At 34.9% G+C, this 12,186-nt stretch overlaps 1 protein-coding gene across 6 annotated transcripts in view; it reads right to left on the bottom strand.

Moving 5' to 3' along the window:
- Positions 1-12,186, bottom strand: part of KDM7A (lysine demethylase 7A) — an 80,780-nt gene that overhangs the window by 40,241 nt on the left and 28,353 nt on the right. For 5 of the 6 annotated variants that reach the window (XM_089917321.1, XM_022579766.3, XM_089917319.1 and 2 more), the window contains exon 2: positions 5,323-5,408. In XM_089917321.1, the coding sequence (XP_089773447.1) occupies positions 5,323-5,408 (86 nt within the window). Of the gene's footprint in view, positions 1-5,322; positions 5,409-5,691; positions 6,914-12,186 lie in introns of those variants that run through there. The other variant, XM_089917320.1, reaches the window with a different exon arrangement.

Raw genomic sequence — 12,186 nt, 5'->3', positions numbered from 1 at the left:
ATTATAGTCTATATAATCAGAAACAACAATTGTCAAGTACAATAATACTCACATTTTTTAATACATTTCTAAGGCTGAAGAAGTAAAATTTAATGCTGCAATTATAGGCAATTAACTGTGGGTTTTAAAAATTCTTTTTATTTCAAAAATGATTTTTAAATTAAATCAACAAATTCAAATTAGCAGATTGAGCCTTTTATAATATCCACATTCACACATATAAAATCTCATAATTATTTAAAACCATGATTTTCACTAGAACATTAGGTCATAATATGATTTTTATGGATCAGCCACATCATCCCCTCAGGACAGGGCCTTTGATCCCACATCGGAAATCTATTTTAACAGCACAGTTCCTTTCTCTGTTATGTCAAGATTTATTCCCAAAATAAGCATGGTTACACTGACACAAAGGATAGCAGGTGACTGCATCATAACGAAAGGAGGACAAGTAACATGACAGAATAAATAACTTCTGGTCAGATCTAACACTCAGATCCCGTGATTCTACAGCTCTGGGAGGCTACAATCTTTTTCTTTTTTTTTAATTTATTTTTCATTTATTTATTTTTGGCTGCATTGGGTCTTTGTTGCTGTGTGTGGGCTTTCTCTAGCTGCAGCGAGCGGGGGCCACTCTTCGTTGCGGTGTGCAGGCTTCTCATTGCGGTGGTTTCTCCTGTTGCAGGGCACAGGCTCTAGGTGCGCAGGCTTCAGTAGTTGTGGCTTGTGGGCTCTAGAGCGCAGGCTCAGTAGTTGTGGCGCATTGGCCTAGCTGCTCCGCGGCATGTGGGATCCTCCGGGACCAGGGCTCGAACCCGTGTCCCCCGCACTGGCAGGCAGATTCTTAACCACTGCGCCACCAGGGAAGCCCCGGAGGCTACAATCTTGAATAAGCACAGCAACCAAAATCAGGATACTTGGCTTTGACTCCTAGTTTAGTCATAACTTGCTCTGCAACCTCGGGCAAATCTCTTTAACGTGTCTGGGTCCAGTTTCCTCAATGTGGAAATGAAGGGAAAGAGTACAGTTTTTCAGACTGTGTTGAGGAACCCTTAATAAAAGGGAAGATGGAGAAGAGGTTGAGGTAGGAGCTCTGGACCTCATTCCTCTTTCCCCCAGAGGGGTACCACCTACATGTCTTTTGTGTGGTATCAATGTAAGATTTCAGTTTTACTGTTTTTTTTCTTTTAAGTTTGAAAATCACTTTTAAGCCTAAAACCTCCATGATTCTGGGAAATGTACTGATGTCTAACTTACTTAGAATGAATCAAAAAATAAGGTGGATAGACAGTGGGATCATTACACAGACAGATATGAGATAAAGCAAGTAATGTAAAATGTTAATAGTGGAATCTAGATGGTGGGTTTAGAGGTACTCGCTGTAAAATTCTTTCAACTTTTCCTGTATGTTTGAACATTTTCATAATAAAACCTTGGGGGAAGGACACAACTCTATGAGTCTAAGTTATTTCAAATCCTTCGCCTTACAAAGATCACAATAATAAAATAATGCTGGATCCTCATATGGATAAGAAGTCACACTAAATAATCAATAGGGGTGGAAATCAGGCTTATTCATATCTAAGAGTCTGAAACAAGATTCTCAAGTAATTTATGGCAGTCAGACCCCCAAGATGGAAGAGAGTAAATCCCGTTTTATAAAAATGTCACGGAAAAACTGACAATCATTAAGCAACCTTCCTAGAAAATACCATTAAGGTGTCCTTTGTGTGTTACTATTTTTTTTTTCTCACTTAAAATCAATTCTAAAATTCAAGGGTATTTCATTCCAGGCTTTTTTTTTCCTACAAATATATAGATACATAACCCCATTTTATTTTCAACTGGGATCATAATGTTTATCCTGCTTACCTTTCTTATCATGGGCATTTTCTCCTTATTAAATATTCAAAAACAATTTAAAGGCAGCCTAGAATTTTAAGATGTAAATGTAGATGCATCTTTAAATAAAGATGAAATTAATATTTATATACATAAATCTGTTTCTTGCTATATATTGCAAACCTGCCTCCAGAAAAGTGGTAAGTAACTCACATTCTTACCAATATATATGAGCAGCCTATTTGAAAAGCCCCAGGTCAACAGTGGGAGGGAGGGAGGGAAAAAGAGCGAGAAAGAACAGACTGCCTATTTGAAAATAAACAATGATGTTACACTGTTTTAATTTTCATTTTGGCGGAATAGATTAGAATTCAAACAGATTTGGGATTGGATAGCTATGGGTTCAAACTCCAGCTCTGCCAAATAGCTACATGAAAGACCTAGTAAGATAATTTTTCTCACATCAAGGTGTTACAAATATCAAAGGAGATAACATAGGTCTAGTCTTTCTTAGCATAGTGCCTGGGGCAACCAATATGCTGCCAATTACTTTTCTTTTCTTTTAAATGTGCTGACTTGCAGGATTTTAACAGAAGGCTACACTGTCCTGTTGGGCCAACATCCTTAACACATAAAATCAGTCGCTGCAAGAGCTGACTGAATTTCTTAAAGGAAGGAGGCCAGTGAAAGAACATTTTAATAGTGGTCATAGGGAATGGAGAGAGAATTTTGAGTTTAGATTGCATGTGCCTGAGGAGCACTGAGAATATGTGTTTAAGTATCAGGTTGGTTTTTTTGACACTGGACTTCGAACAGAGTTCTTAATTCCCATTAAGAAGGTAAAGTCTAAATTCACCATATTTATGGATATTATACTGTCTCAATGGTATCTGTAGTAAGGATTCCTGGGGAGCTCTCAAAGAAACAGGAAATCGTTGGTGGCAAGCAGAAGAGGCTTAAGACCAAAAGGTATGACCCAAATTAGGGGCGAGGGTGAGGGGTGAGGAGCAGTGGAGCCTTAAATCAAGATAAAACAGATTCCTGGATCTTGGGCATTTTCCTAAAGGGTACTTAGAGTTGGACTTTTGCCCAGAAGACAGCCAATGCCTGATCTTATGTTATTCAAGGAAGAGAAGCATATGTAGGGGCAAGTAACAGTCAAGCTTCCCTCTGAAGTGTTGTTATTCAAAGTGCAGGTCATGATCCATTACGGGTTGTGAAATCAATTTAGTGAGCATGACAAGCTTTTAAAAAAATTAAATCATATAGGAAAAAAGAAAATAGAGTGCATTACATTTAGTAGTGTTTTCTTTTTTTTTAGTTTTCTTTTTTTTACGTGGACCACTTTTAAAGTTTTTATTGAATTTGTTACAATATTGCTTCTGTTTTATGCTTTTGTTTTTTGGTTGTGAGGCATGTGGGATCTTAGCTCCCCGACCAAGGATCGAACCCACACCCCCTGCGTTGGAAGGTGGAGTCTTAACCACTGGACCGCCAGGGAAGTCCCTGCAACAGTGTTTTAAACACTACATTATTCTGATTCATAGTAACCCCTTTAACATTTCATGGAAATTAAATTATTTCATTTTGGGGTTATTTACTTAAACTCTAAATTGAAACTTACATTTTAGTTCTGTTTCCCTTCTTGACATAACAACCCAGTATTATTTATTTCCTCAAAGAATTACACTTGCTCAATAATTACTTCAAGTTATATACTACATACTTCAGTGCTACACAAAATAAGAACCTTTAAAAACATTTATATTAACAAATTAGTCAATTACACGTGTAACAATTCTATCAATTTGCTAACCTCAAATTTTATACTGCGTAACTAACAAAAAGGATAATCTGTATTTTACAAAAAAATATTTTAATACATTCATATAGCTTAATTTGTTAAATCTCTTAGAAAGAAACTGATAAATTATTAATATTTCTAACAAAACAGATAAGCAGTCAGTTGCTCCTAAGTCTCTTTTGATAAAATCACTTGCCCATAACCTCAGAACAAAATTTCTATTTTAAAAAAGTACTAGGAAAAAGGCTGCATTCAAAATAAAGAGGTTGTATAGGCTACCTACATCTGACCCAAGCGTGTATCAAGGTATGTTCAGGAAAAGCTCAGTTCTAAAATGACTAAGTCTACAGTTTTTCTCTTTAATTTTATGAACACAAAAAAGCTAGCATGCAGTCTAAATTTTTAAGAAAAGAAATAGTTACAATCAAAGGCTTTAAAATCTCTTCTCTACTCTCATATTTGTACAATTAATATTCCCATCTATTCCTCTAAAGCATCTGTAAAAGGCTAACAATAATATCGTTTTGTATGTGTTGTTGGTGTACTCCAGAGGACACGTGAGCTTCCCTGCCCATGCCCTCACGCCTCAAGAAGAGTGCAGGCAAAGACTTGGTCTGGCCTCTGCCTTCCGTGGGACGGGGACTGTGGGGAAGTTGCTTCCATCACAGAGGATAGCTGGGCAGGACTCTAGGCCATACGCAACAGCATGACCTAATTCGGACAACAGGAGTAGTACTTTAGCATATCGGTGCCCTAATTTTCTCCTAAAAGTATAAAGCACGTGTGTACATTAAAGTCTTATCCTATACTGTTCACTGTCGCAAATAGTACTGGAAGATTTTTTCTTCTTCTTCCAGTTTTATTGAGATATAATTGACATACAGCCCTGAATAAGTTTAAGTTATACAGCATAATGATCTGACTGACACACATCATGAAATGATGACCACAGTAAGTTTAGTGAACATCCATCATCTCGTGTAGATACAATAGGTGAACTAGGAAAAAAAAAATTTTTCCTGTGATGAGAACTCTTAGGAGCCACTTTCTTAACAACTTTCATAAAGAACATACAGCAGTGTTAATCATATTTATCATGTTGTACATCCCTAGTACTTATTTATCTTATAACTGGAAGTTTGTAGCTTTTGACCATCTTCTTCAAATCCTCTCCCCCATCCCTGCTTCTGGTAACCATAAATCTGACCTCTTTTTCTATGAGTCTGTTTATTTGTCTTTGAAACATAAATGACCAACAACACTGTGTTAGTTCCTAGTACACAACATACTGATTCAATATTTCTATACACTTCAGAATGATCACTACGATAAGTCTAGTTACCATTCTTTTGTTTTTTTAATTTATAGAGATAAAAACAGCCAGAATCAGAAAAATTTTACTTTATTGCACTTCGCAAATTGAAAGCTTTGAAAATATGTATTTGAGTTTGGGGGCTTTGCACTGGCAATTAAGAAGGATAGTATTTTTTTCACTTAATGTTTTGACTTGTTAAATAATAATTCAAACAAAAAGTGTATTCTCAACATCTTCAGAAAAATCTTCCTTATAGTTCTTGGTGGATATAATATAACTAGTCAGAGTATCATTAAAGTATTGTCATGTACATATTAAGTTCTAAAGTTCAATTTTTATTTAAGCTTCTAGTACTTACTCAAGGAGGAACCATGTAGAACTGCACAGTTGGGACAGTGATATAGGTCAATGTCAACAGCATGATGTTCTTCTACGCCAACACAGCTAAGATAAAGAAAAATAAAGCCAATGTGTAAATAAGGTGAAGATTTTCACTTAACTATAACAGATTGGTTAGAATTTAGCTGAGAAATGTACAACCTCACCAATAAACTTTGTAAAGTACAGAAACACATGCAAGAATAAATTTAATTCTCTTCCTTACATACTTGCTGAATAATTGTGGGGTTGAATATGTGGGAAGTGATTCACTACTAGCAGCAGTAGAGACAGCAGAAGTAACATAATTATAAACCATAAAACCCTCAAACCATTATGTAAATACTACCTGTTATGGACTAAATGTTTGTATCCCTCCAAAATTCACATGCTGAAGCTGTACACTCCTGTGTGACTGTATTTGTAGATAGGGCCTCTAAGAAGGAAGTAATTAAGGTTAAATGAGGTCATAAGGATTGGAGCCTTAATCCAATAGGATTAGTGTCCCTATATGAAGAGACACCACAGAGCTCACATACCCTCTCTCTCTCCTCTCTTCTCTCTTCCTCTCCTTCTCTCCTCCCTGAGCAGACTAAAACACCACTTAACTTTAAAATATGACTGTCATCAGCAGAGGTGATTAGTAAATTTGGGTAACATCACTGACATGGTGAGAGCACTGAGTCTTAACAGTTCTGCTTTAGGTCTCATATCCCTAATTAACCAGTTAAATTAGTTTGAGGCACTGTATCTGGAATACTCCATATCATGGAGTATACAGCAGCAGCACTTAAATAAAGTTTAAGGGGACCACCTAAGAACTGATAAAACTACATAGTGACATCTTGAAAACAGGAGTAGTTCACCAAAGAAAGACCACAGCAGCTTTGCTCACTTCCCAAATAACTTATTAGGGTAAAAATTTATACATGTTTGGACTCCCAAAAAGTTTCAGAACAAAAACACAACCACAACTAGGACTTGAAAAAGAACCAAAGCAGACCTAACACAGAATTTTGGGGCATCAGTTGACAGGTGTAACAGTGGAAGAGAAAATTAGTGAAATGGATGACAGGCATATCATTCAGAATGTAGCAGAGAGAATAAGACGGTGGGAAATACAAACAAGACTGTAAGAACCACGAAGGATAAAATGAAAAAATGTATAACATACATTTAACCACAGCCTCAGAAGGTAAAGAGAGAATAGGGGTAGAAGCAATATTATGAGCTAACAGTTAAAAATTTGCAGAAATAATGAAAGACACTGATCTCCAGATTTAAGAAACCCAACATATCCCAAGCAGGATGAATAAAAAGTCTACATCTAATCACATCATAGTAAAACTGCAGAAAAACAAAGTCAGAAAATTTCAAAGCCATAAGAAGAAAAAAGCACAGATTACTTGCAAGGATGAGAGACTTCTCAAAGCAATAATGGAAACTGGAACACATTAGAATATCTTACATGTGCTTAAAGAAAATATCTGCTAACCTAAAATATTAACCAAGCATTCAACATTCAGTTAAAATGTGTTTCGGGGGGGGGGGTAAGTAATTGTACAACCAAAAACTGAGAGTTCACCTCCAGCCAATCCACAGTAAAGAAAATGCCAACAGATGTACTTCTGGCAGAAGGAAGATGATCACAGAGAGGTCTGGGATGCAAGAAAAAACGGAAAAGCTAAGAAAAGTAGAGTAATAAATATGTGGCTAAATTTATACAAACACTGACTACATAAAACAAATAATGTCATGTGAGGTTTAAATATATATACAAAGAGCTAAAACACATGACAATAGCAGCATTTGAGTCAGGAGAGGACAAATGGAGTTACAGGGTCCCGAGGCACTTATACGAGAAGGAAAGAGAAGGTAATGATTACTGTTAGACTTCAATAATAATGAGTTGAGGACCCCATTATAATTTCTTGGGAGACAACTAAAAGAACAGAAACAGAGAGCATAGCTCCCAAACTAGTTGGGGGCAGGGGGTGATTAAAAAGAGGAGGGGAGGAAAAAGAGAAAAAAAAAACAGAAAGACTAAAATAAGGTATAAATTCAAATATATCAGTAATTATATTGTATGCAAATGGACTAAATGCTTAAGTTAAAAGACAGATTATATGGCTGGACTTAAACAATACAATTTGCTGGTTATAAGAGACATAAAACAAGGATACATTAAGACTGAAAGTAATAGGATGGGCAAATAAATACCACAAAAATAGTGATCAAAAGAAAGTACAGCTATATTAAGCAACACAGAATCTAAAGCAAAAAATATGAGATAAACATGTTCACTTTATAATGATAAAAATTTCAATTCACCAGGAGGACAAAACAGTAGTGGAGATTTTGACAATTCTCTCAGTATCTGATAGAATAAACAGGCAAAACAAAAATCGATGAAATATACAAGATTTGAACTGCAGGATTAAAAAAACATGGCCTATGAATGTTTATAGAATCCTACACCCAACAACCATAGAACACACATTTCTTCTGAAGCACACATGGACCATTCATAACAAGTGATCATACACTGGGCCACAATCAAATTTGAAGGTCTGAAATCAGAAATTCTCTGGCCACAGTTCAAGATAGAAAGCAATGACAAAAAGTTAACTAGAAAATCTTCATGTGTTTAGAAATTAAGAAATAATATTCTAAATAACCCGAGTCAAAAGATAAATCATAATAAAGGCTAAAATTAATGAATTAATAAACATCTACCTCAAAAAAGTTACAGAAAGAATAGCAAAATAAACCTTAAAAATACAGACAGAAGGAAAACCAAAAGAACAGAACTGATGACACGGAAAACAAACATACAATAGAGCACTGAAGCCAAAAATTGATTCCTTGAAAAGACTTGTAAACCTCTAGCAAGCTCAAGAAAAATGAGATAAAACATAAATAAACAATGGTAGGAATGAAAAGAGAGAGAAAACTATAGATTCTATACATGCTAAATGCAAAAGAGGGTATTATGAACAATTTTATGCTAAAAGATTAAAAAATATAGATAAGTCAGGCAAACCTGGGTCACAAAGAAAAACAATATTTGAGTAGTCCTAAAATTGTTACTTATATTAAAAATTATCTCCCCCCCCCAAAAAAAAAAAATCCCAGGCCCATATGGCCTCACAAGCAAGTTCTAGCAAATATTAAAGGAATAAATAATTCCAATATTATATAAAATTTGCACCAGCAAGTAGGAAAAAAAGACTTACTCTCTAACTCATTTTATGATAGCATGACCTTGATACTAAAACTTGGAAAGGATGATACAAGAAAGGAAAATTATAAGTCACTCTCATTTATGAGCAAAGATGCAAATAGCAAGTTTGGTCTATCTCTGGAATGCAAGGTGGTTTTAACACTAAAAAATTTAATCTGTGAAATTTGCTACATTAACAGATTAAAATAAAAAACCATATGACCATTTAAAAAGAAGCAGGACAAGTATTTGATAAAATTCAACATTTATTTATGATTAAAAAGCAAACAAAACCCCTTAGAAAAATTAAGACTACAAGGATACTTCCAAAATCTGGTAAAGGGTACTTATAAAACTCCTATGCAAATAACATGAGAGCAGTCTCTTTGAGGTAAGAGCAAGACAAGAATGCCTGATGCTACCACTTCTAATGAAACTTATCCTGGTGTAGTAAAATAAGAAAAAGAATTAAAAGGTATAGAGATTGGAAAAGAAAAAGCAAAGCTGCTACTGCAAATGCTGTGGTTACACATGTAGAAAATGAATCTGTGGATAAATTACAAAAATCAATAAAAAGAAAGGTGGCAAGATACAATACCAGCACATAAAAAGTAATTGTACATCCACATACCAACATTATAAAGCTAAAAAATGAAATAAAACACCATGCACAACTGCAGAAAAAATGTCAAGTATGCTGGAATTTAACAAAAACTATGCAAAGACCCCTTTAAGGAGAATTATAACACATTATTAAGAGACTTTAAAGAAGACCTAAATAAATGGAGGTATACATCATGATCATGGATTTGAAGTGTAATATGTAAAGATATTAATTCTCCTCAAATTGATTTATAGATTCAATCTAATCCCAGTCAAAATCTGTAGAACTTGACAGGCTGATTGTAAAACTGATATGGAAACATAAAGAGCCAAGGATACATAAGGCATTCTTGGGGGGGGCGGGGGGAAAGAAAAAAGCAAACTCTCTACCAGGTATCAAGACATATTTTAAAGTTGTAGGAATGAAGGTAATACAAAACTGATGCAAGAGCCCCCAAACAGACCCAGGCATATGTGGACACTTATGCAGCAAGGACAGACTTTTCTGTAGGAGGTCCTGAGACACCATTTATATATCTGTATGGGGAAAAAATGAAATTAGACACCTATCTCACAACATAAAAATTTATTCCAAAATAGATTAGAAACACACATGAAAACACACGTGAGAGGAAAACTACAAAGGTTGTATAACATAAAATCAAAATATCTTTATGACTTTGTGGTAGGAAGTGTTGTCTTAAAACATAAAATGTACTATCCATAAGGGGAAAAACTGGTAACTTTAATTATACTAAAATATATAGTTCATTAAACTATAAAGAATGAAAGGATAAGCCAGAGTGGGAGAAGACGTTACAATAGAAATAACCACCAAAGGAATTATACCCACAGTATAATAAACTCCTACAAATCAATAGGAAAGGGGAGGGGAGAAGAGGGGAGGGAGAAGAGGGGAGGGAAGGGGAGGGGAGAAGAGGGGAGGGGAGGGGAGGGGAGAAGAGGGGAGGGGAGGGGAGGGGAAGGGAGGGGAGGGAAAGGAAAGGAGGAAAGAAAGAAGGAAAGAAAGAACCCAGTAAAAAAAAAATGAACAAAAGATGTAACTAGGCACACAATAAAAGGAAATACAAGTGACTGATACACACATGAAAATATATGTAACCTCATAAATAACTGGAGAAATGCAAACTAAAACAACAATATGCTCACCATATTGACTAAAACTAAAAAGTCTACTGATACCAAATGTTGAAGATGATGTGGAGCAATGGAAACTCATATACCACTGGCTGGAGTAAATTTGGCACAGCCATTATGGAAAACAATTTTGTAAAAGAACTGAAGAATCCTATATTCTATGACCAAGCGATTCCTCTTTTAGGTACATGTACCTTAAAGAAACTCATGCACGTGTGCACAAGGACACTATACAGGAAAGGTTACAGAATCATTATTTCTAATAGTCCATTAACAGTAAAATGTATAAACTACAGTATATTCTCACAATGGAATTTTGCATAATAAAAATGAAAGAACTATAGACCCATGCAATAACTGAATGAATTATATGAATGTCAATATTATGTTTTAAAAAAAAGACAAGAATATATACAATGTATTCTATTTATTCATAAAGTTTAAAGCCAGGCAAAGCTGAAGTACAGTGTTTAGGGATTAAACTATAAAGAAAAGCAGAGATAGATCATAACAGTAGGATCACAGATTCCTCTAGGGAGTTGTGATCTGGAAAGGATTGTGGGGAGGTGTCTGGATCCTGGGTGGTTGTTATTACAAGGGTATATGTTTTATAATCATTCATTAAGTTATATATTTATGTTTTAGACACTTTTCTGTGTTCTTTCACAATTAAAATACTTTTAAGGATAAAATTCTATCTACAATAATATAAAAAGATTAAGCAAACAAAAACCTTGAATTAATCTAACGACTGAAGCAAAATATCAAAAACAATGTATCTTAAAGATCTGTGGATACCCCAAAATAAACCTGTTCTCATTTGAGGACTCCAGTACAATTGCTTCCATAAAGTCTTTGGGAGTCTGAGTAGAGTTTGATTCCATCAAGACAAAAAAAAAAAAAAAAAGTCAAAACCAGTTGTCAAAAATAACATATTTCCATTTGAATATTCAATCTGTGTAACTCAATCAAGTACTTGCAAATTTACTTCTATAGAACAGAAATTTCTTTGGTTTTATCTGTCCAATTTAGATATACTTCATTTATTTCCACAGAAAGCAAAGGTGAATATGCTGTTTAGAAAGTTTTTTTAACTGAAAAACTATCAATTTCCAATCCAATAAAATAAACCTTATGCAAAATTTTTTACTTATTTATGTACAACTACTGGGTCCACGGTTTTTTATAAGATATCCAAAAGGGTTTCTGTAACCTAAAGAAAAGGTTAAGAATCATTGGATAGTGTATTCTCACTTCCCAATTTCAAAACTTACTTACAAAGCTACAGTAATCAAGACAGTATGGTACTGACATACAGATCAATGGAACAGAATTGAGAGTCCAGAAATAAACCCTTACCATTTAGGATCAACTGATTTTCAACAAGGGGTGCCAAGATCATCCAATAGGGAATAGTCTTTTCAACAAACGGTACTGAGACAAATACATGCAAAAGAATGCAGTTGGACCCCCACCACACACCATATATAAAAATTAACTCAAATGGATCATATATGTAAATGTAAGACCTAAAATTATAAAACTCCTCAAATAAAGCATAGGAGTAAATCTTCATGGCCTTGAATCAGAAAATGGTTTCTTAGATCCAGCACCAAAAGCACGAGGGACAAAAGAAAAATAGATGAATTGGATGTCACCACTACAATCTGAAGGCTTCTGTTTTCTCAGCTTAGTTTAGTGCAAGATAATCAGCCGAGTCTGGAAAGTGGTAGAGCAGTGTGAGGAAAGGAAATACAAAATAGTTGATCTGAGGAATGAAGACCAAGAAACAATAACACTGCTAGGTAGCAGTGAGACTCCACCTGAGGTCTGTGATAATGAATTCCAAGTGAAATCATC

Source organism: Delphinapterus leucas, chromosome 9, assembly GCF_059928025.1.
Source record: "Delphinapterus leucas isolate spDelLeu-1000000601 "Yukka" chromosome 9, BTC_Dleu_Yukka2, whole genome shotgun sequence".
In the NCBI taxonomy this organism is placed as follows: domain Eukaryota; kingdom Metazoa; phylum Chordata; class Mammalia; order Artiodactyla; family Monodontidae; genus Delphinapterus; species Delphinapterus leucas.
The sequence above is the reverse complement of the archived record's forward strand: the minus strand, read 5'-3'. Positions and strand labels throughout refer to the sequence as shown.